Source organism: Pogoniulus pusillus, chromosome 9 (assembly GCF_015220805.1).
Source record: "Pogoniulus pusillus isolate bPogPus1 chromosome 9, bPogPus1.pri, whole genome shotgun sequence".
NCBI lineage: Eukaryota > Metazoa > Chordata > Aves > Piciformes > Lybiidae > Pogoniulus > Pogoniulus pusillus.
Genome location: NC_087272.1, coordinates 13848041 through 13875922, shown reverse-complemented (window position 1 = coordinate 13875922; position 27882 = coordinate 13848041). Strand labels below are relative to the sequence as shown.

General features: G+C 46.6%; 1 protein-coding gene across 1 annotated transcript in view; it reads left to right on the top strand.

The window, feature by feature from the left end:
• Window positions 1-7926: 7926 nt before the first annotated feature.
• UBA6 (ubiquitin like modifier activating enzyme 6) overlaps window positions 7927-27882 on the top strand; it is a 31493-nt gene continuing 11537 nt past the window's right edge. The window contains exons 1-22 of the mRNA XM_064148561.1: window positions 7927-8061; window positions 8220-8434; window positions 10654-10716; window positions 11347-11441; window positions 12206-12234; window positions 12947-13041; window positions 13544-13655; window positions 14995-15075; window positions 15631-15753; window positions 17107-17230; window positions 18304-18407; window positions 18987-19049; window positions 20782-20858; window positions 21466-21532; window positions 22088-22231; window positions 22815-22882; window positions 23104-23182; window positions 23379-23459; window positions 23819-23896; window positions 24924-25105; window positions 26421-26526; window positions 27790-27879. Of these exons, the coding sequence (XP_064004631.1) occupies window positions 10676-10716; window positions 11347-11441; window positions 12206-12234; window positions 12947-13041; window positions 13544-13655; window positions 14995-15075; window positions 15631-15753; window positions 17107-17230; window positions 18304-18407; window positions 18987-19049; window positions 20782-20858; window positions 21466-21532; window positions 22088-22231; window positions 22815-22882; window positions 23104-23182; window positions 23379-23459; window positions 23819-23896; window positions 24924-25105; window positions 26421-26526; window positions 27790-27879 (1839 nt within the window). The 5' untranslated portion in view covers window positions 7927-8061; window positions 8220-8434; window positions 10654-10675. The remainder of the gene's footprint in view (window positions 8062-8219; window positions 8435-10653; window positions 10717-11346; window positions 11442-12205; window positions 12235-12946; window positions 13042-13543; window positions 13656-14994; window positions 15076-15630; window positions 15754-17106; window positions 17231-18303; window positions 18408-18986; window positions 19050-20781; window positions 20859-21465; window positions 21533-22087; window positions 22232-22814; window positions 22883-23103; window positions 23183-23378; window positions 23460-23818; window positions 23897-24923; window positions 25106-26420; window positions 26527-27789; window positions 27880-27882) is intronic.

Here is a 27882-nt window from a genome sequence, read left to right as displayed (position 1 = left end):
AACAGCCCTAATAAGAGCTTCAGGGTAAATGCAATCCCTCAACACTGATAAAGCACTTGTCCTATCTCTGTGCATGACATCTCATGGATTGCTGGTGGAAGAGGGTCCAGTGACATGGCTATTACCATCCCCTAGATCCCAGGCCTTCAGCACATGATGATCCAAAAAAGTCCCCCCAGTTCTGTTTCCTACAGTCTTTGAGCAGCCACAGGGATGCTTAGGTTGTGAGTGCGGGACTCGCAGAAGTCTGTATGAGACATGAGACAAGCTGCAGGCCCCACAGCTAGACCTACTACATGTTGTCTGAAGAGTCTCACCACATCTTTTGCTCAGAATTGGCCTCTCCTCAGCCTTACTACTGTGCAGGTTCTCTAGTAATCATCACCCCTGGGAGTGAGATGCTCTGAAAAATCCTACCCTGAATTACAAGCCTGTGTATGGATGGAAAAGGCCACACTGAAGCTGCAGTGCTGGAGTGGGGGTTGTCTTACTATTAGGTTTGTTCCAATCTCTGTGTCTTTTGAATTTCAGTAAAAGACAAGATGCCTTCTCTCAGAAAGAGATCTGTGGGAGGTTCTAGGTTAGGGTTAGCCAACGTTTTGAAACAGTACTGTCTTTATCCTGATTTTCCATGTCCATTATTAAATGCAAAGGATCTTGGTACAGTTAGGAGGATGGTTATGTGCAGCAAATCTGTTTCCTTAATTTATTGATGAAGTTTGTGGTCTATGCACTTTTGAGTTGCTGCTATTTTTCAGTATGAATTTACTCTGGGCCAGGTTCAGTTACAACCCAGAAGCATCACCGAGTGTTGGATTAGGTCACTTGGAAACACTGAATTCTTCTAATGTTCAGGTCCTCTTCTTTGAAGGCATCCTATGGAAAAAAAATACATCTAGTTTCTTGTGCCTCATATTGCTCTGAAGGTGAGAATCTTGCCAAATGTCCTTCCTTACATTCAGCTGACTACTTGTGACTCCAGGTCAGCAGCAGCTCACTTGGGCAGCTGTCTGAGGCTTTGTTTTACACTCCAGTCTACCATTCTGCCTGGCAAGCAGAGGGCCACCCCAAAGGACCTCAGGCCCAGATTAAATAGAGTCCCTATGAACTGGTTCCTACCTCACACTGCAAGTGCCATGTGCATAGAACACCTTTAGAGTAAGAAAGGCAGCCTATACTGCAGATTATCTCCTGAGGGGCCAACCAGCCAAGAGATGTGTGGGAAAGTGTCCCTTACTCAGGGAGTCTTGAGCCAGATGCACTTTTCACAAGTGTTTTAGCAAGCTGTCTGGTCTGGGTTTGTCTTAGACTCTATGTCAGTGTTTTATTTATGAAAACTCTTGTTTTCTGCCCTAGAATAATCCCAAGGTAATTCTGTATGGTTAAAGAAAATATTTTTAAAACCCTTTTTATTATTGTTGCTGTTAAGGTTTAGCAAGGATTTGAACAACATAAAGGTAATATATTTCATAACATTAAATGCATTTTAAAACAGTTGGTCCTTTTTTTTTGTCCTTTTTTTTTCCCCCTCACTAATAACCAAGCTAAGAATTGTCTATGATGAAAAACAGACTAATCCTTCATACTTGGATGTAAGACTGTTTTAAAGCTTCAGCTCTCTTTGTTCATTCCCTATCCTAGGAACTGTTTGCCTTTAGCAGTGGTTGGAGCTTTACAGACGTTTCAGCAAAGACAAGGTGGGACATCTCCTGTTCTGAAATACTCACAGGGGAATTTCAGTAAGGTGGCACTTGAGAACAGATCCGAAGCTTCATCCAAGAATCTGCTATCTTGCTTCTGGCCTTGGAAAAGCTGCTTCTTGTAATGTGGCATTCCTGGAAATTGGCTATGGGATGAACTGTGCAGTTGACGTACTGCTTCTCCTGAGATTTCCCAAGCACATTTAAAGCATCAAGAAACCTGTTCCAAACTTCTGAGTATTCAAATTGGGTTGTTTGAGGCTTGCCCAATGCTAATTTTCATCCTGGAGCACAACTACGAAAGAACTAAGAGGCTGATTGCATAAGGCCTAATGATGTGAGGAGGTCTGGTTGAATTACATCAATCGGCCACCAGGATTCCTTATGTAAGTACAGCTTGCAGAAATTCCAGCTCCATATCTGCTGTTCCTGTTGACAACCAAAAAGAGCTGAGAGCCAAAAGTTGCTGTTTAACCCAACGAATATTTATCTGGCAACTCCCAGCTTGCCTTGGGGATGCATGTGAGTACCAAAGCTGGCTCTTGCTTTTGGAGGTTCTTCCATGCATGTATCAGCACAGCATCAGCTTAGTAATTGGTGCTCTTCTTTATTTCTTTATCTGGATCAGGATTTTAATACATTGCTCACATGATTTCTAGGAAGGTGTCACTGCTAGAGCAGCCTTAATTGTCAAGATTATTTGGCCCACCCTGCTGGGAAGCTGGAGTCCTTTTAAACTCCTACACCCCACAGTGTGCCAGAAAGAGAAGACAGTGCCTTGCCAGTCAGCACTTTGCTCCTGCAAGAGCTGATGGCAAGCCCTAGCCCATGGCAGGATGTTTGGAAACTCACTGAAGGACATCAGTGTAGATTTATGGTCATTTCTGCACTGATCCATGTGAGAAACAGAAGTATTTTAGCCTTGGTACATATTTTTAGGGAGAAAACTAGAGAGTGTTGTCTTCTGCTTTGCTCCATTCTTAAAGGAGCCCTGATTAAGAACAAGCTCTTGTGCCTAGAAATCAGGAAATTAAAAGGCTAGAAACAAAAACACAAAGTGGGGGTGGCTGGGATTTTCTCGGCAGACAGGAAGAAGATTGACAGCTCTGTCAGCTTCAGCTCCTTCTGAAAAGTACTTGTTCTAAAGATATCTTCAATCCCTGCAAGCAGAACCAACCTATAGTAGTGCACAGAAATGAATGTTACCAAAATGCTGGGCGTGAACAAGCTTGCAACTGGAGGTGGTGGTTGCTCCTGACCACACACCGCTCAATCCTTCAGCAAGTCAGGGAGCTGCTGGCCTTGCTTCCTACCTTTGGCCAGTCCCAAAAGCTGCAGCTGACTTTAACCACCTTTACCAGGTTGTTTACAATTACATCTGTATGTTAAGAGAGGAGTCTGTGGGGGAAAAAAAGGAGAAGTCAAACATCTCCAGATGTTTCAAATGTTGCAGTCTTGGAAACTAAGTGAAAATTATGTTTTCTTCATAGTTGTATAAGACCAAATGTTACTTGTTTTGTCAGGGTTCTGTTGAAACAGTGATAAGCAGAACAGTTATCTTGATGGTGTTTTAAGGAGCTAATTGGCTGTCTGCAGTATGTAGTACTACTAAAAGCTCAGGACTGGCATTTCAGCAGTTGAAATCTGACCAAGCTGTCCTTGGGTTTGAGTCTAACAATGTGGTTTCACCTGTGCATAGATCTCTTGTTTTGCAGATTTCGATGGTCTCTAGCCCCTGCCTCTGTGTGACTGTGCATGCATGTACCAGAATCTTCCCACAGCTGTGTCCAAGGTTCAGTGCAAGGTCTCAGTGCTTGCATCACTGAATCTCTAACTCCACAGACCTCCCTCTGCAGCTTCCTTTGTTTTTCCCTTGACCCATTGTCTTTATCCTCCAGTTAGTACCTAATTCTGAGGGCTGTTTTGTTAATTTATTTTTACTTACTATCATTTAAAAAAAAACCACAAAACTTAAGTATTTTAATCAGGCCTTAAAAATACTGAACTAAGCTAATTTTCACTGGCCCTCAAATATCCTTAGCTATGTGCATCAACTATACATAGTTACTGCTTTTATAGAACGTCAAATATACAACGTTACTGCTTTAGATGTAACATCAACTACACAAAGTTACTGCTCTATATGATGAGATGCTGGAGCAGGTTGCCAGCAGGAAGCTGTGAATATACCCTCTCTGGAGGTGTTCAAGGCCAGGTTGGATGAGGCCTTGAGCAACCTGGTCTAGTGGTGGCGGGGGAGGAATGGAATTGGATGATCTCTTGAAGTTCCCTTTCAACCCAAACCCTTCAACAAGTCTATGACAAAACAATATACTTTTTATTTAGTGCTATCAACCAAGGAGGGCTTGCAAATATACCTACTAATTGTAGATGTACAGTTGGGAACCATTTTCTTTGGCTTCTGGTGTAACCAGAATCTGTCCATTTTTATGTGGCAATTTATCTCACAATGCCCACATTCACAGTTTGATTGATGGTGTTAGTCTGTGCTTGACTGCCACTAAACCTTTGCTTGATTGCCACTAAACCAGTGAGAATTAACTGGATGTTGTTGTTTACTGTTTAGGAAAAATCCTTCTCAGTGTTCACTGTCACTGTGCAAACTCTGATGACTGAGTATCAAAGTGCTGCCACCCGAAGAAATGCAGTGAACAGAACACGAAGATGGTAGGTGAACAAATATGGAACATGTCCAGAGAAGGGTGACAAAGCTGGTGAGGGGCCTGGAACACAGCCCTGTGAGGAGAGGCTGAGGGAGCTGGGGGTGTTTAACCTGGAGAAGAGGAGGCTCAGGGGGGACCTCATTGCTGTCTACAACTACCTGAAGGGAGGTTGTAGCCAGGTGGGGGTTGGTCTCTTCTCCCAGGCAACCAGCAAGAGAACAAGGGGACACTGTCTCAAGTTGTGCTGGGGGAAGTATAGGCTGGATGTTAGGAGGAAGTTGTTGCCAGAGAGAGTGATTGGCATTGGAATGGGCTGCCCAGGGAGGTGGTGGAGGCACCGTCCCTGGAGGTGTTGAAGAAAAGCCTGGATGAGGCACTTAGTGCCATGGTCTGGTTGACTGGATAGGGCTGGGTGCTAGGTTGGAGTGGATGATCTTGGAGGTCTCTTCCAACCTGGTTGATTCTATGATTTTTTTTTATACAACACATTTGATTTGTAAGTTCTTAAAAATAGGATTTGTTAGTTTAGTCTTAAAAATGAAAATAAACTAAAAAAAACCCCAATAACCTTGAAATAGGTTCCTTTTTAAGCAAAGCACAAAATTAAAGGCAAAAGTTGCTGACAGAATGAAAAATTAACAAAGTGGAAAACCAACTGAAACTTGTATTCTTTTGTTTTCTCCCTTCACTTTTTTCCTCACCCTTTGCAGCTGGGACTCCTGTTAGTCCTGTTTATCAGGTATGTGCACTACTCTCTGAAACTGCTTTACTGAAATAAGGGAAATAATTTTATTCTTGTATTTTCTGACTTTTATGCTGTATGTGAAAAAAACCACAAAGCAAACACCAGCCTTTAAATATCAGCTCCTGTACCAGTAAGGATTGCATTCCTCCTTGCAGAGGTGCGGTCCTAAGGGCCATGGTTTAGCACTGAACTCGACAGTTACATAAAGATTAGGCTTGGTGATCTGGAAGGCCCATTGCAGCCAGATTGGTTCTTTGCTGTCACCCAGAATGGCTTTTGCTGCCTTTGACCCAGCTCTCAGCCCAACTTTTCAGACTTCGAGTGTCCTCTAGTGGTTCTCGGGAAGTTACCTCTGTGCCTCACCGAAAAACAGCTGTGCAGCAGACAGATGCTTTTAGCCTGAACCTGCCAGAGCATGTTTGAACGAGCACAGTGCTGACCACCTGCTCTTAGTCTTTTTTACTGATGTGGTACAAATGTCATGCGTGTTGTTGGACTGAGGTGTAAGCCTTGAGGAAGAGATGGAGGGTTGCTAGAACTCTGTCTGTTAGGGAGAGTTAAATGCCACAATAATGCATTGGATGCTCACAAGAAGAATATGCGATGCTAAAATAATCATAGAATGGCTCCAGTTGGAAGAGACCTTAGATACCATCTACTCCAACCTCCCTGCCATAGGCAGGAACATCTCTCAACTAGACTTGGCTGCTCAAAGCCTCATCCTGGCCTTGAACTCCTCCAGGAAGGAAGTATCCAGGACCACCCTAGGCAACCTGTTCTAGTCTCACCATCCTCATACTGCAGCACCTGTTCTTAACATCCAGTCTAACCTTGCTCTCCCTCAGCTTCAAACTATTCCCCCCTGTCCTGTCTCTAGACACCCTCATGAAAAGCCTCTCTGCAGCCTTCCTGTATGATCCCTTCATGTATTGGAAGGCAGCTCTAAGGTACTCTTGGAGTCTTCTCTCAGGCTGAACAACCCCAGCTCTGTCATCCTGTCCTCATAGCAGAGGTGCTCCAGCCCTTGGATCATCTGTGTAGGCCTCCTCCAGACTCATTCCAACAGGTCTGTGTCCTTCCTATGCTGAGGACACCAGAACTGGGTGCAGAAAACAAGATGCTCACAGAACTGGATGTTCACAAAAGGTAGATACAGTGCTAAAATATTCTATTGGATTCTCACAAAAGGCTCTCAAAACAGAGAAAAAGCTTGGGTGGGTTGGGTGGTTGATTAGGTTGTTTTCTTGTGTACCCTGGGACGCAGATGGTTGGTATTTTTGTTTCAAAGTTGCAGATATTTGAGAACCTAAGCTGACTGTTCAACGTGCACAGCATGCAGTGACATTTCCCAGCTGGTGTTGTGCAGCAGCGTGAATGCCTCCCATTCTAGCTAAGATGTACTCACCAAGTCAAGGAAGATTTAAACTCATCCCACCTACCCCTGTGGTTAGGGAAAGGGAAGCATTTAAGTTGAAAGGAGGTGACACTGTGTGATGGGAATGTGGGAAGCGCTGAGAGCTTAATCAGAGCTTGGAAAGGGGGAATTTATAGGAAGTAGTGTTGAGTTGGTGGAGGAGGGTGAATGATGGTTGCCATACCTTGCTATCTCCTGATTAAATGCCACCAAATCAAAACCAAAAATGAAAGGGCAAATGCTTCCACGATCCTATATACCATGGTGGCATGGCACTTAGGATGGTGCTAACTGGTTTTTGCCAAATCTCTGCGCCTTTGCAGCCTTGGATGTTGTCTAGCCTTTCACAGCTTGGCTCCTTAACTTCTTTTAATGAAATGTTGCCTGGTTTTGAGGTAGGCAGCATCTTGCCAGCTCTGCCCTGCAAGATGTGGAGACGGGAGCAGGACTTAGAAGCACTCTTGATTGCCTAAAGTGCTCCTGCTTGAACTTAATTCAAGAGAGATGTTGAGGTGCTGGAATGTGTCCAGAGAAGGGCAAGGAAACTGGTGAAAGGCCTGGAACACAGCCCTGTGAGGAGAGGCTGAGGGAGCTGGGGGTGTTTAGCCTGAAGAAGAGGAGGCTCAGGGGTGACCTCATTGCGGTCTACAACTACCTGAAGGGAGGTTGTAGCCAGGTGGGGGTTGGTCTCTTCTCCCAGGCAACCAGCAAGAGAACAAGGGGACACAGTCTCAAGTTGTGCCAGGGGAAGTATTGGCTGGATGTTAAGAGAGAGTTCTTCACAGAGAGAGTGATTGGCATTGGAATGGGCTGCCCAGGGAGGTGGTGGAGGCACCGTCCCTGGAGGTGTTGAAGCAAAACCTGGCTGAGGCGCTTAGTGCCATGGTCTGGTTGACTGGCTAGGGCTGGGTGCTAGGTTGGACTGGCTGGTCTTGGAGGTCTCTTCCAACCTGGCTGATTCTACGAGTCTGTGATTAACTGGGTCTATTATTGTTGTTATTAACCAGCCATGGTCTGTCATTTTGTTGGCAGAAAATGTGGGAGGATTTGTTTTCTAAATTACTGGCTTAAGCGTGGCCCACTGTACGCCGCCCCCAGCCCGCCTGCGCCGCCGCCGCCGTGCCGGGCCGCCCCCAGCCCGCCTGCGCCGCCGCCCCCGTGCCGGGCCGCCCCCAGTCCGCCTGCGCCGCCGCCGCCGCCGTGCCGGGCCGCCCCCAATCCGCCTGCGCCGCCGCCGCCGCCGTGCCGTGCCGCCCCCAATCCGCCTGCGCCGCCGCCGCCGTGCCGTGCCGCCCGCAGCCCGCCCCCTCTCGGCGGCAGGAGGCAGGCCGCGCCGGGCGCCCGTAGCCCAGCCCCTCATGTCGGCGCAGGCGGGGAAGCGTCGCGGCACCGGCGCTGCCATTTCCCACCCCCTTCCTGCTTCTTTCCCCGTCGCCGGCGGCAGCAGTCAGGCCTCGATCGCAAGGCCGGGCCGCCGCGGCGCTGCGGACGGGCTGCGGCGAGGGCCGAGCGGCGGCGGTGAGTGCGGGGTAGGCCGGCTGCTGGGTGGCGGTTCCGAGCGCCTCAGGAGCGCCCCGAGAGCCGGGGCGTCGAGGTGGGGGGCTGCAGCCGGGGCTGGCTGTGCGAGATCGGGTGGGTTTCGACGTCGGGCGGCTCTTCTCCGTTCCCCTCTGTAGGTCCGAGGTCTCGATTTTCCCTCGCTAGCCCTGCTGGGCAGTTAACTGGGTCTGAGCGTCTTCACTCTCTCTCGGCTGCCTGAACAGAGAGCCTGCGTCGGTTGCCATCTGCCTCTGGGGACCCTGGGTCGGTGGGATGAATCCCGGCCTCCCTGCCATCCCAGCCTGCTGAACAGCAAGTAATTGCTACTGCCTTGTTCTGCGCTGACTTAGAGGTGAGAAACACTCCGAAAGTGACCCACAGCTGCAGCTGCTCTGCCCCCGCTGCTCTTCAGAGCATCTTAGTCCTTGGTGACACAGTTTCTCAGCTTGTCCCTGGCTTATACCCTACAAGCAGCTGAGCTGCTAAAAAACAAAGGGTATTTCAAATGTAAGGACAAATGACACAGTCGGATAGAAGCTTGGCATTAAAACTGATAGTGGTAGCTTTTAAAAGGATATAGGCAACTTGACAAGGATCAAGCATCTGGTAAGGATAGAATGTTGAAATGGCTTTTCCTCCCCCGTGCTGCATGCATTGCTTTGAGACAGATTCGATGCTGGTTGAACTGAAGTGAGAAATACGACTTGCATGCAAGAGTGCTTTAGTAGAACTTTGTATCAGAGCCCTTTGATAATGGCACTACCAAGTCCCCTTCTGGAAGGAGCTGGTTTGCATACCTGTTGAGTACGCTGGCAGGAGCTCAGTGTTATAACAGAGGATGCAAATGGACAACTGGGAACTGGAAGAGCCACTGTCAAGTGGGTCGGTGTGATAGAGGAGGAGAAGGTTCTCTTGGAGGTTGATGGCACATTTTCCTTTACTAAAGCTGCACTGATGCTGTCAGCAACCACAGCAGAGGAAGGTGGATGTCTTTATCTAGGAAAGTGCATCACCTTTGCCATCTTAGTACCAAACCCTTTTTATGCTAGGCTTAGAGTGCCTGTGCTATTGGTGAAGGGTGATGGTGGAGGAGGATAACAGCTTAGGGATGGTTGTTTTGAGCCATTAGGAGGTGACACTGGCTTGCTTTGATGGGAACTTCCAGTCTTTCATCCCAGACAGTGGCTGAAATGAGAGCTTTCACCTAAGCAGAGAATGAAGGCAATGACTCCAGGATGAGGTTTGTTGCTTTCTGGCTTGAGATCTCATTCCTAGGGTGATCTAGTTGACATTGGCATTGCTTGTCTTTAGTTACAAGAGGTGCACCGAAGTGACTGTTGGTGTAGCTTGTGGTGAAGGTGCCTCATGTTGACTGCCTTGTCTTCTAGCTTCTGTGTAGAGTTCATATTCACACTGTAGAAGAGCTTAACTGGTGAGATCTGTGGCCTGCTTCCAGCATGACTGTCCCTTGCTGTGCTGCTTCAGCGCTCTCTAATTCAGCCTGAAAAATCACAGGGTCAGATTCCCATCAGGTTGTGTAGTGTCCAGGCTGTGCACTTCAGAAACGCTAATGTGTTTGCCCAAGCCACTGAAGCATTAAACAAGAAGTTGTCTTTGAGCAAGAATGCCTTGAGAGTTGCTTCAGGGGCTATCTGTGCTCTCAGGACAAAAACTCTTTGATATGCCTGGGGCTTTCTTCTGCATTCTCTTAGGAGAAAGGGTTGTAAGCCATGTCTCGTTTCCAAGGCAGTTTGTAGGCAGCTGAAACATGATGTGTGGTGGTGACGGGACCTGATGTTCTGAGTCCAACATGGGGGCTTTTTTTGCTTGTCCTGTATTTGATGGCAATCACTGGCCAGATGCAGGGAGCACCAGTTTCTAGCCTCTGTAACTGAGAGATATGCTGCTCAGTGGCAGTCTGTTCCTAGCCTTCATGGTTAGTTACTGCCAAGGTAACTTGACTTGTTACTGCCTTTGAAAAGCCTTTGCTGATGACTGAAGGCCTCAGTAGCACAAATGTTTGTTCTTGAAAGCCTGTGGACTGTTTAACTTGTCTTAGTTCAGTGATGCATTAATTCGTCTCTCTGGGTGTTAGCTAAAATAACAACCTGTTTCCTAAGGCTTTTCAACTAAAATGGAAATAATGCAGCATAAATAACTACTCTGAGTCATCTGGGATCTCCTGTCCTCTCTTTAAAAATCACATCAGTCAGGTAGACACAAGTTAAAGAGCTTGAAGACATTAATACAAAGTGAGGTTGTGCTTTTAGTGAATATAACTGTGTAAATGTAAGGAGTAAGTCTTATGTCTCCTCAGTAGGGAAATGAATATGTCTGGCTGTACACTGAAATGATTTGTTGGAGGTTTGCAGGTTCTCGTCTTCTGGCTCCTGTGTGTTTTAATTGCCTAGATCCTTCAGTGTTCTGTGGGCTTCTTAATGCTCAAAGTAGTTCTTGCAGAACAGCACGTTTTGGGGGTTCTTTGTTCTTGAGGAATGGAGTGGGAAAGAAGGGCCAGCTGTGAAATTATATCCAGTGTAACAACATGATTCCTTTTTTAAATCCTTCCAGTGTAACCACATCCCATTGCAGCATGGCCACAGACTCGATGGAAATCGATGATGCTCTCTACAGGTAAGAACGTCTCATTTCTGAGCTCTTGGCTTGTCAACAGTGTTTGCCATGTCAAGTGAGCTTAAGCCACTCCCAGAAAGTAAACTAAAGCAACCGTAATTAAAAAAAACCCAAAGTTTGAAAACCTCCCCAAAACTCAGCACTCTGTCTGCAGGATAACAGAGATGCTGATGATGTTCATGAGGACAAAGTGTGGCAAAGACTGAGGAATAATTGAAGTTATGATGGAGATAAATTACATAGTGTCCAAAAGGAGGGTGAAAAGAGGATAGTGAAAGACAAGAAACAAGAGAGGAATACCTCCTTTGTCCAGAGGTAACAAACTAAAGGCAGAAATAAAAACCATCATCCTGTCACTCCAAGCCCTTGTCAAAACTCCTTGCCAGCTCCCCTGTAGACCCTTCAGGTACTGGAAGGCTGCTCTAAGGTCTCCCCAGAGCCATCTCTTCTCCAGGCTGAACAGCCTCAACTCTCTCAGCCTGTCCCCATGGGGGACGTTCTCCAGCCCTCTGATTATCTTCATGGCCTCCTCTGGACCCTTGAGCTGTTGTGGCAGTTGCTGGGAATTCTTGGCTTGCTTTGCCGTGCTCTTTGTTTTGTCCTGTTTCAATCTGAACGTCTGTCTCGCAGTCGCCAGAGGTATGTTCTTGGAGACACGGCAATGCAGAAGATGGCTCAGTCCCACGTATTCCTGAGTGGTGTAGGTGGCCTTGGGGTGGAGATTGGTAAGTTAGTAACCTTTATTTCACCAGACACAAATGTATGTGGACACACTGTCCTAGTATGCTTGAAAAGCTTACTGTAGGTACAATAGGTATATCTGAGGTATCTGAGAGAATGTATTTGGGCAATTTGTTGGGTGCAGTAGAGATCCTGGACTCTGCTCTAGCAAGCCTTTTACTACAACAGCAGTTCCAATTTCACTTTAAAATGAGCTTTTGTGGGCCAGATCACTTCCCAAAATCTTGCCTTGGGTGGGAAGGTTGAGGATGGACAACCCAATTTATTCATTTAGGCATCAACATCAGTGAATGCTGTATAGGAACAGCTGTAGCTTGAATCACCTCCTGTGGGAAGTGGGGAGAGGTAGGGTAGGAGAATGCTCTGGTGCAAGAGACTCCTTAATTTCCCTTGCTCTTCATAAGTAAAGCTTGTCCTGGCTGCTTCTTAACTGGAGTATTATTGCCCTTTCAAAAATTCCCTTCAGCAGGTGGCAGAACAGAACTCTGGTGCTCTGCAGCTGGTCATTAGGGGCTGTGTAACCATGAACAGCTGACAAATGACAAATGCAGAGCGCCTTCCTCCTGGCCTCTGCTGTCGCTGGGGCTGGGCAATGCTGCAGTCAAATGTAAAAGAGAGCAAACCCTTCAGCTCTGGAGTTCATAGCAGTGAGATACTGTTACTGTCCACCCACAAAACTATTCAGTTATGGATTTGTGAGATACCTACAACAGTCCCTCTCTCTTTCTGTTTTTGTGCTTTTTTTCAGCCAAAAATATTATTCTGGCTGGGGTGAAGGTATGTAAACCAGTTCTGTTGTTGGGTATTTGTGAGTGAGCAGGAGGAAAAGGGACATTGCTACTAGCTAGTTTATCTTAAGTTTCTGAAACTGTCTGTTAGTAGGAGGATTGCAAAACGTTTGAGAACCTGGTTGTGAAAACTTTTACTAATGTATGTGTTGTAGTGGTAGAGAATCTCACTGTAATGCCCATGGGACTCCCAAGTATGTCATGCAGTGTTTTAGCCAGCTGCTGATCACATACTGAAGGCTTTTGTGTAGAGGAATGGTGTAAACTCCAAAGCCAAACCATTCAGAATGTTATCCTGCCCTGACACCCATTAGAATCCCTTTGTGTGTAGATGTTAGAGTGGTTGGATGTTTTAATCCAACAGCAGCTTCTGTGCTACTGGGATTAGTTTGAGAGAGGCCTTTTAAAACTTCCTTCTAGTCAGAAAACCTCCCCTTGATTGTAGCTCTGGGGTCTCTTGATTGCCCCTTAACTGCAGTGTGGCAAAACTGCTCCTTATCACTGCAAGATGGGAGGAAAATGCCTGATAATGTGCATATTGCAGATGTGTCCCTCTCTCAAACAGTTAAGAGTTTTTTTTGCCGAAGAGGTTGGAGGACCTTGCTCTTCTTCAGCATTTTGTGTGGAGCTCAACCCATCCTCTTGGGTGCTGTGACCATGTACACTGCTTCCAGTAAATGCTTTTTGCTGAACTTTCTTAGGCTCTTACAGTTCATGACACCAAGCAGTGCACGAAATGGGATTTGGGAATCAACTTCTTCATCCATGAAGATGATGTTGCCAGTCAAAGGAACAGGTTGGTGAAGTCTATGGAGTGAGGGAGACCTGAACTTGATTAGGAGTAACAGTTTCACCAGCAACTAAAATAGCATTTCCTTGTGCAAGAGCTGCTAGTAGCTATCAAATACTTGTTAAACCCTTCTCTGGAGGTGCTGGCTTTCAGCACAGTGCTCAGGTTGGTCTTAGGGGAGGCCTCGGTGGGGTTCTGTCTGGGTCAAACATCTTGCAGTTGGGAGCTTGTCATGTAAATTCAGTAGTGGGCGGCAGGGGACATTTCTTCTTTGGGCTTTCTCAGCCACCTATGTGAGACTAGAAAAGTCGTGACACCAGACCAGCAGTGAGGCCTCCCATGTTGGACTGAACTGTTTTCCTCGGCCTGCTAGGAATTGCAGTGTGAGAAGTAAGCTGATGGCAGTGGGCAGGAGACTTTGCAAGGGACTCTTGTGTGGTATGAAATTCTGTGCTGGAAATACAGTTCTGCAGATGCACAAAATGCTTGAGAGCTGCTGTTCTTTCAGGGCTGAGGCCACGCTTCATCATATTGCAGAGCTCAATCCGTATGTCCACGTAGCAGCATCGACTGTGCCACTGGATGAAACTACAGAGCTGTCTTTTCTCAAACAGTACCAGGTATGGCACTCCTAAAGCAACCATAGATGACCCTTTACATAGGACAAACCCCTGGGATACTTCTGTGTAAGTAATAAAATGAAAACAACCTTGAATGCACGTTTTGAGGTGATGTACAGAAAGAGGCAGTTCTTGTACCTGGACTAAGGAAGTGGTTGTGCTTGGCTTTTTTAAGGCTGAAGCAGTGTGTTTGTGCCCTTGTGACACTTAGGGAATTTACTAGGGCAACAAGCAGCTAAGTGAGGTTGCCATGCAATATTTTTCTGCTGTTTGAAGGTGGAACTGTGAGCCTGGCTTTTTGTGCAGCTACCTAGCACAGCTGTTATACATCAGCTTTGTGTGCTGAGTGGCAGGCAGTAGAAAGTTGGGCTGTACCTTTAGAAAGGTCATTTCTGTGTGTTTATCTAACGAAATGTGAGCTCCTCTGTTTTCAGTTGTTCAGGCAGCTATCTCCTGGCTGTATGCATGGCTTAGCCTGAGCTGGGAGCTTTCACTGAATGGCTGTTGTGCACAAGCTCACCGAGTCTGAGTGTCCCAGCTAGAACTGAATGGGATGTGGTGTGTGAGCTCTGTAACTCAGTGCTGTCCTAAACTGTAAAGGAATGCTTCTAGAGAATGTGTGTCTGCAGTTGGATAAGCACCAGCGACTGAAGCTTCTGGAGACTTCATGGTGTGTGTTGATAAGCATCATCTGTGTTTGTCATGCTAACTTTAATCTTAAAATGTGAGATCCATGTTTTCTTTGAGGTTTTGAGTTTCAGACCTGCAGGAAAAAACAAACACACAACAACAAAAGAGTGGGAATTTGCTGTTCCTGCTCTTCACAGAATCACAGAATGATATGGGTTGGAGGGGACCTGTGCAGATCGAGTCCAACCCTCCTGCTAAGGCAGGCTTACCTGGAGAACATCGCACAGGAACACGTCTGGGTGATCTGGAATGTCTCCAGAAATGGAGACTTCACCACCTCTCTGGGCAGCCTGTTCCAGTTCTCCAGCACCCTTAAATTAAAGAAGCTCCTCCTCATGTTTAGATGAAACTTCTTGTATTGAAGTTTGTCCTCATTAGCTCTTGTCCTGTCACTGGATGCTACTGAAAAAGTCTGGTTGCATCTCTTACTGGTCCCATCCTCTTATTCATCTTTTGTGTAGGACTTGTGGAGCAGTAACCCATCTGTTCCTGTGTGTAATAAGAAAACTGACTCCAGACTGCTTGCTTTGTTAGGGAGTGGTGGGAGAGGAATGGGCCCATCTGAGTAACTTGCTGTTAGTTCACTTTTGCCATAAGCTGCAGCTGGTTGCTTTCCTTGTCCCAGATTGTTTCCTCTTCTTGTTCACAGTGTGTGATACTTACTGAAGTGAGTCTGTTGCTGCAGAAGAAAATTAATGACTTCTGTCATGCTCAGCAGCCACCTATTAAGGTAAGTGAAAAAAAACCAAAACCCCCAAAAAACACATCAATAATCTGTACACTGAGCATTCTGGACCTTCAGCATGCTCTATCTAGAACTGGAGAGAGCTGGTGAAGAGGTATCCAGCTACATGTTTGTAGCCTGTTGATGGAGCAGGATGGATCTGGGGAGTGTGCTGCTTCTGCTACTCTCTGCGTGTATCTGGTGTTACCTGGACCAGCCCTGATAACCATAGTATGGTCCTTAAGAAGAAAAGCTCTCGTGAAGAAATGGTTTCAGGGTTAGCTCACCATCATTCTGAGAGGGCATGCTGAGGCAGAGTGGAGCAGCAGTAGAAAGCTTAGAGTGTCACTGGTGTGATTCTTGTGTTTGAAGTTCAGAGATGCTCATGCAGGCTCCAGCTCTGCTGAGAGTCCTGTGCTTTGTAGTTGGTGACCTGGGTGCACGTGACATCTTCCCACCACAGAGGTTCAGAATGCTAGCCTTGGACAAGACTGAAGGTGGGAGGTCATGCCTTTGGCTTGCCCTGCTTTAGAGAGACCCCTGCTGTGATTTCTCCTGCAGTTTATCAGTGCAGATGTATTTGGAGTGTGTGCTCGTTTGTTCTGCGACTTTGGCGAGGAGTTCGAGGTGCTGGACACAACAGGAGAGGAGCCAAAGGAGATCTTCATCTCAAATATAACACAAGTAAGGGAGAGAGAGCATTGTGCTGCTTTAATGGTACTTCTTTAATGTCTCATTATTGGCTGTGTGACCAAGCAGTGTCTTACTTCAGCATCCTGCTAAGCAGTTGAAAATTCGCAGCAAAGAATGGGCAACTTCAGTCTTAGGTCTCAACCAAAATCAGTCAGTGATAACTTGCTAGCATTGTAGAGCATGCTGATGCCTCCTGCATGTTACCTGCAGTGTAGCATCACAGTGTTGAGTCTCTCTCAAGAGAGAAATGAGATGTAGAGAGAAGGACATAGCCTTGGTGTGGGAATAAATTAAGTCTTCTAAGGAAGCCCTGAAAATACGTTGGAAAATGGACCTATTACAGACTCATAACAGGCAAAAGCCCAGTCCAGTCATTCTCTGCCTTTGCCAAGGCTGGTGTTAAAGCACATCCCTCAGCACTATATCTGCCTCTTTGAAACACCTCCAGGGATAGGGATTCAACCACCTCCCTGGGCAGCCTGTTCCAATCTTTGAGAGCCCTTTCAATCAAAAAGTTTCTTCTGATATCCAACCTGAACTTTCCCTGATGCAAGCTGAGGCCATTTTTTCTCCAGTCGCTTGTTCCTAGGGAAGAGAGACCAACCTCCACCTCACTCTAGCACCTTTCAGGGAGTTGTAGAGAACAGTGAAGTCTCCCTTCAGTTTCCTCTTCTCCAGACCCTGGTTCCCTCCGCTGCTCCTCACCAGAATTATTCTCTAGACCCTTCACTAGCTTCATTGTTCTTCTGTGGACCTGCTCCAGCACGTCAATGTCTTCCGTGTAGGGAGGGCCTCAAAACTGAACCCACTCAAGGTTTAATAGAATCATAGAGTCAATCAGGGTTAGAAGGGATCACAAGGATCATCTAGTTCCAACCCCCCTGCTATAATCAGGGACACCCTACCCTAGATCAGGCTGGCCACAGCCTCATCCAACCTGGCCTTAAACACCTCCAGAGATGGGGCCTCAACCACTTCCCTGGGTAACCCATTCCAGGCTCTCACCACTCTCATGCTGAACAACTTCTTCCTCATGTCCAGCCTGAATTTCCCCACCTCCAGCTTTACTCCATTCTCCCTAGTCCTGCCACTACCTAATAGCCTAAAAATTCCTTCCCCAGGTTTTTTGTAGGCCCCCTTCAGCTAGCCCCTGGAAGGCCACAATAAAGTCACCTGGGAGCCTCCTCTTCTCCAGACTGAACAGCCCCAACTCTTTCAGTCTGTCCTCATAGCAGAGGTGCTGCAGCCCTCTGATAATCCTTGTGTCCCTTCTCTGGACACGCTCCAGGCTGTGTGTACACAGGACACCTTCCTCCTTGATAACTTTGCCATTTTTGCTTTCAGTCAAATCCTGGTATCGTCACTTGCCTGGAAAATCATCCTCACAGGCTTGAGACAGGGCAGTTCTTAACCTTCCGGGAAGTGAATGGAATGTCATGCTTAAATGGATCCACACACCAAATAACAGGTAACCTAGGGCCTCCTTGGCCAGGGCAGTGATTTTCTGGCCACTTTAGCTCAGTGTAGTGTCACTGGAGCCATAGGGGTGCTGGGTTGTGCAGAAATCCAATTAGCTTGCATTGTAAAAATGACTTTCTAGTACAGAGGTCTTCCTGGTGTCGCCTTGACTTTCATTTCAACTTAGTAGAGTCTTTCCAAACTAATCTTGCTGTCTAAGGAGCAGCAGCAACTCCTACTGGGTGGAAACTAGTTGACAGCATCTGGGGTTACCATTGTTAGTTTGCTGGGTTTGGAAGGTAATGCCTGTGCTTCTGTCACCATTTAGGCCTCAGCTGACAGCACTGTGTGCCTGCTTTGGCTCTGCATCATTCATTGCTCAGGGCATGCTACTTCATTCCCTTTGGGTGCTGGGGAATTGCTCACCTCCCACATTTTCTCTTTGGAACAGAAGAAAGAGCAGATGGGTGGGGGGTTAGTTGTTTGTAACTATTTTGTGATCCAACACAAAATCAGTACCCTTGAAACCTGCTTTGAGTCTGTTTTCTCTGTACTATTCTGCTGTGTTTATTTCCTTCCTCTAATGACAGCCCAGCTTTTGGGTTCAGTTTTCCATGAGTTAACATTTCTGGTGTCTTGCTTTATCTGAACGATGCTCCAGGTAGTCTGAGAGGAAAGGTGTGATTCAGATGCTCCAGCTGCCCTTTTTGATGGCCTGTTACAGTCACAAGGCAAAGATCATACTCTGAGCAGTGTACTGACCACTGCTGTGCCTGCTCTAAGTGAAATGGGGAGTGATTTAATTTTTATTACAGAGCTGTGGTCATCAGAGTTCTGGTTAATCTGCTGCCACTTCAGAAAGCTCATTTCGTAACACATCATGTGAAACTTGACATGTTAGTGCAGAAGCTGGAGAGAGGGACAATCCTGTTAGGAGGATCATCTGAGTTCACACTTTCAAAGCAAGGTTGCACACTACAAAACCAGAGCATTTGTTCTTTTTAAAGCATTGGCAAAACCCCACTTTATTGTACCCTGGATACTTGTAGCTGTCAGTCAGGGTTAATTCTCTTCTCTTTCTAGTGGTGTCACCTTACTCCTTCAGCATTGGTGATACATCAGCCATGGAGCCTTACTTACATGGGGGCATAGCTGTCCAAGTGAAGACACCCAAGATGTTTTGCTTTGTAAGTGTATGCTTGGCATGACCAGCTTCTTGAGTGTTAATGGTGGGAGCTCTGGAAGCAGAGTTCAGCACCACACCCACAAGCCATGTTCCCAAGTGCCAAATCCACAGTTTGTTTGGTTTTTAACCCCTTCAGGGCTGGTGACTCCACTACCTCTCTGGGCAGCCTGTTCCAATCCCAACCACTCTTGCAGCAAAGACATTTTTTCTCATCTCCCACCTAAACATCCCCTGGCACAATTTCAGCCATTTTCTCTCCTACTAGGGAGAAGAGACCAACCCCCACCTGACTCCAACCTCCTTTCAGGTGCTATGAGGTCTCCAAGCCAGTGGTCTGTAAAATCTCTGGTAGCCCACACCAGGGCAGTTTGAGTCTTGCCACTGGGACGTGAAGCATCTCCCTTGCCATTTCTGATTGGCTAAACTTGCAGATGATAATTTTATGCTCTTTTTGGCATTTATAATGCAGATAATAGTAGCAGTGCTGCTGAGGGTGGATGCTTGTCTCTTGGTCTCTCCAGGAGGAGCACTGTCAGGCAGCAGTGACTGTTGTGTCCTTACCACAAGCTCTGTTTTCCAGGAACAGCTGGAGAAGCAGCTAACAAACCCACGGTATCTTGTGGTGGATTTCAGCAAGCCTGAGGTAATGAACTGGCCGCAAGGGCTTGGGTGCAAGGGATTTGGTGGTAAAATGATAGGGACTAGAATCTGCAGTGTTGTGCAGAGCAGTGGTACTTCCTAGCTCTGTTCTCAGGTTGGGAAATAGGAACTTGAAGTGGGACATTAGCTTGTGTGGTCACACAGAGGTTATGGTTTAGATGAGTGTAGAGGCTTCTTAGCCATATTGTGAATGTAGAGCTCAGCCTTGCTCTCACCTCCTTTCAGAGAGCAATGAGGTCTCCCCTCAGCCTCCTCTTCTCCAGGCTGAGCAACCCCAGGTCCCTCACCTGCTCCTCACCAGACCTGTTCTTCAGACCCTTCACCAGCTTTATTGTCTTTCTTTGGACCTGCTCCAGCATCTCAATGTCATTCTTGTAGAGAGGGCCTCAAAGCTGAACTCATTACTCAAGGTGTTGCCTCACTGGTGCCCAGTAAAGGGGGACAATCGCTGTCCTGGTCCTGCTGACCACACCATTGCTATGCCAGGCGAGGATGCTGGTGGCCTTCTTGGCCACTCAGGCACACCCTGGCTTATCTTCAGCTGGTTGTCCATCAGCACCCCCAGGATCTTCTCTGCTGGGCAGTTTCCAGTCACTCTGCCCTAAGGCTTGGAGTGTTCCTGGCATTGTGACCCAAGTGCAGGACCCAGCAATCGGCCTTGCTGAATCTCATACAATAGGCCTTGACCCATCAATCCATCCTGGTCATGCCCCTCTGCACAGAGCCTTCCTACCTTCCAGCAAATCAACGCTGACAGCCAGCTTGGTGTCCCAGAATCACATAACATTAGGGGTTGGAAAGGACCTTGAAAGATCATAGTGTCCAACTCCCCTGCCAGAGCAGGGTCACCTGAGGCAGGTGACACAGGAACACATCCAGGCAGGTTTTGAAAGTCTCCAGAGAAGAAAACTCCACAAGTTCTCTGGGCAGTCTGTTCCAGTGTCTTGTCATTTGCAGTCTTACTGAGAGTGCCTCAAGCTCTTCATCCAGATAATTGATAAAGATGTTAAAGAGCAGTGCCCCAGCACTGAGCACAGGAGAACACCACTGTTGGCTGGCCACCCACCACTCTTTGGGACATCAGCAGAGTTTGCCCTTGACATAATTGTAATGGAGTACTGGGGACGTGCAAGGCATGGACATCTCAGACTTACTAAAATCTTAAACTCAAAAATGCTGATGTAGGAACTTTTGGGTCATGTGAGGTCTGACTTACCTGTTCAGATTTTCTACTTTTGACTTCTAATGCTGGGCTTTGGTGATGATGTGTGGCAGTGTTCAGTGCATTCTGTTGTCTCCTTAAAGGAAGACCATCACACTAGGCAGTTTCAGCACAACATTTCCTTGGGGGCCCTATATCTTGCTTAATTGAGATGGGTGCTGAATGGGTGTGAGGTGTTGGCATTGCTGCTGGTTCATGCTTGACAATCTCAGTTTGCAAAAGCATTGCTGTGAGGTATTTTAAATCCTTCTTTTAATGCTATCTAAAAACTTAATTGCATAGTTTCATGGAATGGTTTGGGTTGGAAGGGACCTTAAATATCATCCAGTTCCAATCCCCCTGCCACAGACAGGGACACCTTCCACAAAGCCTCTTCTTTTTTTTTTTTGAGAGGTTAAGAGACAAGGAAGGGAAATGGTAACAGAGGAATTCAGATAATTACTTTTGTTTCCTTCAGTTTAGAACTGATCCCTACCTATTGTTGTCTTAACAGGCACCGTTGCAAACCCACATTGCCATGCTGGCCTTGAACCACTTCCAGGAGAATTTGGGTCGCACACCAAACATTGGGTAACAGCACTCTTGTGTGTGTTTGAGCCTTGGGTCAGACCTCTCCTCTTTAGCCTGGGTGATGCTTTGATGTGCAGCAGTCTGCTGCTTGTCTGCTGTGGCACCTTCTGGCCCAGGTAGAAAAGCTCTTTAAGGTCACTGAGTCCAACTATTACCTAACTCTAGCAAGGCTGGTGCTGAACCACGTCAGAAAATGCTTCTGGGGGAATTCCTGCACTGTGCCAGTTTTTTCACACTGTGAGGTTAATATGGAGAAAGTTGTTCTGTTATTCCTGAGCTATGAGTCTGAGGTATCTTTCACTTTCAGTATTTTTTTTTTCAGCTGTAGTTCTCAATGTGCAAATTCAGTGTGAAAAAATTGCTACAAAACTACTGCCAAAGTATAAATCTTAGGAATGGAGTTGCACCTCTGTTCCTCCATTGAGACTCCTGTTCTTGAGCTGACCATAAAGAATTAGAAATGCATCTTTAATACTTGCTGTTGAAGCCAACAGACATTTCCAAATCTTCCTGCTGTTTCCAGTGTTTTTTTTCCTCCATAGATTGTGTTTCTGGAAGGACTCTGAAATATTTAAGTGACCATTTTTCTTTCTACCCTGGTGTCTAGATGCCTTCAGGATGCTGAGGAGATGCTGAAAATAGCTGTGTCTATAAGTGAAACACTGGAAAGCAAAGTGAGTAAGGAAAGCTTGTCACAGAGCCATTTTAGATGCACTCATTCAAAGCTTCACAGATTGCATTGGGCTGGAAAGGACCCTTCAAGGTCATCTTGTCCAACCCCGCTGCAGTCAGCAGAGACACCTCCAATTAGACCAGGTTGCCCAGGGACAGGTCAAGTCTTGAATGTCTCCAGGAATGCGGCCTCTACCACATCCCTGGGCTGCCTGTTCCAGTATTTACTTGCCTAAATGCCATGCTTTAGTGGTTAGTCCTTGTGTCCATCTCAGTGTGGATGAGCTGGCTTTCCGAAGGCCATGTAAAGAAACAGTGTGGTGCTTCAACATGGGTTCAACACAGTGTTCAGCTGACATGGAGACTGAACCCTTTAGCTCTATGGATATTTGTAGGTAAATGCATGTTGCAAGTGCAGGATGTACAGATCTGACTTGGCTGGAGGCCTTTTAGCCAGTCAGAGTCCTTTAGTGAAGAGCAGTGCTCTGTAGACCTGTCAAGCACTGACTTGCTGGATTGCAGGGATCAATCTGTTGCTTTTGTGTTGTCTTTTTCAGCCTCAGGTGAATGGAGAGACAGTGCAGTGGCTGTCTAAGACTGCCCAAGGGTTTCTGGCTCCTCTGGCTGCAGCAATGGGAGGTGTTGCTAGCCAGGAAGTCCTGAAAGCAGTGACAGGGAAGTTTTCTCCACTGCAGCAGTGGGTAAGGCTGGCTCTGCTTGTGGGACTGATTCTGACATTGATGTTCTCAATGTGTGTGGGTGCTGTGTGAGCAACATAACCTCAACAACCTTTATAAGAGGGGCCAAAAAGCCCCCAAAGGCTTGAGCCTGGTTTTATGTGTACAATAAGCCAGCTTTAATTAAAATACTTGTATTTGAGGTTCAGTCATCATATCTCTTTTCCCCAGAAGCAAGGAGAGCATTGAGCTGTCAGTGCTTAGTTGCAAGGGAGCGATAGCTTAAGCTGCTGTACATCAGACTTTCAGAGTAAAGCTGAACAACTTCACAGTCAGATCTGGAGGGGTGACATGGCTGTCAGAAGTCAAAAGCTTGCTGCTCAAGTCTCAGTTAACTTTTTTTCTCCTTAAGTCCAGATGCTTTTTCCTGTCCACTGCTGAAGTAAAAATGAGACATGAGGAGCTGAAGCTGTAGAGTCTTGCACTGACAGTAAAGCCTTAGTGCTGCTAAACTTCTAGACTCTTGTGCATTTCAAATGCTTACTTTGGTTTTGAAAGGAAAATAACATCAATTGCTGTGGTTTCTGTTTGCTTTGTTTTTTTGCAGCTCTACATAGACATGTTAGACATTGTAACACCTCTAGAAAAGATGGGCTCTGAAGAGTTTCTCCCCAGGTAAATGCTCTACCTGCTGCTCAAACCTGACTCTTAAGCAGGCACAGATGGTGACTTTTATCTGCTGGAGGAACAGGTTTGGAATTGAGAATGTGGGGAATAGGAATTTGAGGGGACTTGCCCTGATTTTCTTAGTTTGTGTTGAAGTGCAGTTTGGCATCAACGACAAAACCATGGTGAATGGCAGTTTACCTTGTGTTTGTGTCTTCTGTCCTACACAGGGGAGATAGGTATGATGCCTTGAGGGCTTGTATTGGAGACTCTCTGTGCCAGAAGCTGCATGATCTGAATGTTTTCTTGGTAAGTATGAGTGACCACTGCCCTTACTGCAAATGCTTTGCTGACCCAGCTAATACAGCCCACTGTATTCAGAGGAACAAAAGCAGCCCTTCTGATCATGTGTGCCACTGCAGAGTAAATGGTCCACAGCTGAAATGGGACTTGTCTTTGGGGTTTACACTGACATTCCTGACTCTAAAAGTGTCCTTTTCTTCAGGTTGGCTGTGGAGCCATAGGCTGTGAAATGCTAAAAAACTTTGCACTTCTCGGTGTGGGCACTGGGCAAGACAAAGGATTGGTAAGTCACCTTGCTAGCCTCGCCTTGCTTGCTCAAGAGTAGTGCAGCAAAAAATAGTTACATAGTGAGACTTCTTTAAAAGGTTGAAAACCTGAGCCTTCAGGTTGGTCTCTGTCTGAAGAGCAGGATGGCCTCAGCACAGAGTGGCAGTAGTGTGCAACGGGAAGCAGAACATGCTTGGAGCCGTTGTGCTGTGGTTTGATATTAATCCAAAACGCAATCAGCAGTGGCAGAGCTGCTGGCCACAGCAGATGCCAGCAGGAGCGCTTTGTCTTGATGCATTTCTGTAGAGGCTTCAATGCTATTGCTCAGCACTAAAGTTGTAACTTCAGCTGTTATTTTTGCCCCTTCTGACATAGGTTACAATTACAGATCCAGACTTGATAGAGAAGTCCAACCTCAACAGGCAGTTTCTCTTTCGACCACATCACATACAGGTGGGCTTTCTTCTGCAATGAACTCTCTGCACTGTGGTTCTGCTTCCCTGTTCTGTATTCCCACCAAAAGCTGAACATCAGTATTTGTACTTCCAAAGGCTGTAAAGAAAGCCAGTGTCTTTTAAAAGAATGCCTAGGGACGTCTTGGCTTCCCACCTCTCACCAAGGACCACCTGAACAAAACAGGCTGCTCTGATCTCCCTTTGTACTGCTGCCTTTGGCCAGTGTGATCTCTCAAACCTGGGAGCTGATGAGGAATGATGTTGGGTGTGAAGCTGCCATGGGTTAATCTGCATAGTGCTTCATTGAACCATTGAAATGCAGGAAGGTAAAACAAAAACTGCTCAACAGAAGAGCTCCTATTAATGGAATTTGACCAAGGGTACTGCCTGTGGCTGAAGGCAGCCTTGATGGAGCTGGTAAAGTGCTTGGCAGAATGGAAGAGCGCTCTCAGGAAATGCGTGAAGCAAACACTGTTCAGGGAGTATCTCTCTGCTTGCAAAGGCAGCACAGAATAACCAAGGTGGCTCAGATCTGGAGAGCAGTGAGGAACAGATTCCCTCATGAGGCCTAAATGTCTTAGTTTTCCTTATTTCTCCTGCCCAAAACTCAGCAGCTGAGCTGCCTCCTGTTTGTCTGGCCGACTGGGGACGTAGTCACATTAACTAGCTGGTTTTATCAGGCCAACTGGGGACAGTCATAATAGCTAACTGCTTTATCCTCTGGCAGTCATGGGCTGTTCCTTAGGGCCTTTTGAGAGCATGAGAGGCATGCATATGGCATCCTCTTATTGGAAACCCCTCTGCTGCAGTATTTCAGCACTTTCCCCTTGTGGGCTCTAGCTTGCTGCTTCACATACCATTACAAACAAAAGTAGATTAATGAGCTGTTGATTAGTAAGGGAGGTACATGATGAATTTGCTCTACTGTATTTGTTCAGTGCAGTGTGTGATCAGCAGGTGAAGTTGACCCCTCTCTGTTGCCAGATGTTCTGTACCTGAACATTGATAGATATTTGTGCTTTCAGAAACCCAAAAGCTACACTGCAGCAGAAGCAACTCTGACCATCAATCCTTGCCTAAAGATTGACTCCTACATTAACAAGGTTTGTCCAGCCACTGAGAACACCTACAGTGATGAATTCTACGCCAAGCAGGATGTGATTGTGACCGCTTTGGACAACGTTGAGGCAAGGAGATACATTGATAGGTAGGCTGTGGGAAGAGGAAGTGAGGGCTGCTCTTCATGTTCTTATGGGAATTCTGCTTTGCTATTCTTAATCTTCCTGATCTGTAACTGCTTATGAAGCCTGAGAGCAAACTGCCTGGATTTATTCTGCTGCTTTATAGATACTGTCTCAGGGGAGCAAAAGATTTGTACTCCCAGTGGAAACTATCCCTGCTTGTGTGTAGCTGCTATTGTTCACAAGGCAGAGAGTCTTGGAGCTTGCTTGGAAGTGAATCATTGAATGCTTTAAGTTGGAAGAACCTTTCAAAGGTGTCTAGTCCAACCCATCTGCAGTCAGCAGAGATATCTTCAAGCAGATCAGATTATTCAGAGCTTCAAATAACCTGACCTGGAATGTTTCCAGGGATGTGGCTTCCACCACCTCTCTGGCCATTCTGGGTCAGTGTTAAACCATCTTCAGTGTAATTTTTTTTTTAACTTGTACCTAGTCTAAATCTCTCTCCTTTAGTTTCAAACTATCACCCCTTGTCCTGCCACAAGCCCTGCTAAAAAGTCTGTCTCCAGTTTTCTGATCAGCCCCTTTAAGTACTGAAAGACCTCCAGAAGGTCTTCTTGGAGCCTTCTCCAGTCTGAACAACCCCCACTCTTTCAGCTTGTCTCCATAGCAGAGGTGCTCCACCCTTCTGATCTTTTTTTATGGCCTTCTCTAGACCTTCTGTCACAATCTGATGAGTAGAATACTGTGGCAATCTTAAGGTTGAATTCTTTCTGGCCTATGGGGACAAACTGAAAGTTGGAGCTGTTCAGCCTGGAGAAGAGAAGACTCTGGGGAGACCTTACAGTAGCCTTCCAATACCTGAAGAGGGGCTACTGGAGAGCTGGGGAGTGACAGAATTAGGTGTGACAGCTTTGAGCTGGAAGAGAGGAAGTTGAGAATGGAGATAAGAAGGAAGTTCTTCACAGTGAGGGTGGTGAGAGGTTGCCCAAGGAGATTATGGATGCCCTCTCCCTTGAGATGTTCAAAGCCAGGCTGGATGAGGCCACCTGGTCTAGTGGGAGGTGTCCCTGACCTTGACAGGGGAGTTGGAACTGCATGGTCTTTAAGGTCTCTTCTAACCCAAACCACTCTAGGATTCTGTGATATGTAAAATCAGAAGCAGGGACATCTACACTTTAAAAGAGTTACTGATTCTTCTAGCCCAGGTAGGATCAGGGTTATGGTGACCTACTCTAACGTGGAACAGCTCTGGAAGTGCTGGAGCCAGCTGTGGTTGCTCTCAGGGCAGGCAGGCAATGGTCAGGCTGTGTTCTGATGGTCTGTGTCTTTCCATGGCAGTCGTTGTGTAGCAAACCTGCGTCCTCTTATAGACTCTGGAACCATGGGAACCAAAGGACACACAGAAGTTGTTGTGCCCCATCTGACAGAGTCCTACAACAGTCATGTAAGTGTTTGGAGCCCATGGCTTGCCTGCTGTAGCTAGCCCCATGATGTCTTCTCATTCTTTAATCACTTTGTATCTACTTGAAAAAGCGGGAGGGGGGGGTGTTGGAGCTGCTGAAGAACAGCTCTGTTAGGAGAGAAGATTGTTTTCCTTAGTTTCTGGAGAGAGGCTCACAGTAAATCAAATTTGAGCAGACAGAGGTACCATATCTGCTACTTAGCTGATGGCTACACCTAGGCTGACAAGTTAAAAGCAACTACTGTAGGATAACTTCGGAAAAAGTCCTGATTCTGAAGTGTTTCCAAGGGCTGGAGCACCTCTGAGAACAGGTTTGAAGCTGAGGGAGAGCAGAGGCAAACTGGATCTGAGGAAGAAGTTCTTCAGTATGAGGGTGGTGAGACTTTGGAACAGGCTGCTCAGGGAGGTCATGGATGCCTCCTTCCTGGTGGTGTTCAAGGCTGGGTTAGATGAGGCCTTAAGCAGCTGGGTCTAGTTGAGAGGTGTCCCTGCCCCTGGAGGTTTGAGTAGATGATCTCTAAGGTTCCTTCCAACCTGAGCCATTCTGTGATTCTTGTGTTTTCTTTTAACTCCCTCCTAAATAAGAATTTAGCCCCACAGTGGCACTGTTTATGGTCTTCTTGTTCCCACTGCTTTCTGCCCACTCATTCTGTCTGTGGTGAGCAGAACCTCTACAGGCAGGTAGGAGCAGTGCAAAGCTCCCGTAGTAGGAATAAGTCTGCCAGGTTCTTACAGAACAGTTCTGTTTGAGTGGGGAAGGGGGAATGGAACTCTCAAACTTTTGCAGTACTCTTCATTAATTCCTGTGAAATTGCCATTACAAGGTAGAAATTTGCTGGCTGAGCAGACCATGAAGTAGTGCCAGGTGGACACAGACAGCATTTTGAGCATCAGAAGAACCTTTTTCACGGGGAAGCCTTTCTGGCTTCGAGTGAAAGGGTGCACTTCATCTTGAAGGGTGGATGTGAATGCAGGCTGCACACCCTGGGGAGGCTGTCTGCCAAGCCCTTCTCTTGTTTGTGTGCCAGAGTTGAGTTTTGTTTTACAGTGTAAAGTTTAGACTATTCTTCATAAACAGGAAGTGATATTTCAGTGTTATTAACCAAGTTTTGTTCTAAGCATAAACAAGCCACCTGGTATTGTACAATAGTGGAGATGTGAACTTCCATAGTCTTGAAATTCTTAGTGCTGTCATTAGCACTGCAGTTAAATTGGCCTGCTTTTACATGCAACTCTCGATTACAGAGGGATCCACCAGAAGAAGAGATTCCTTTCTGCACCTTGAAGTCTTTCCCAGCTGCCATTGAGCATACAATACAGTGGGCAAGAGACAAGGTA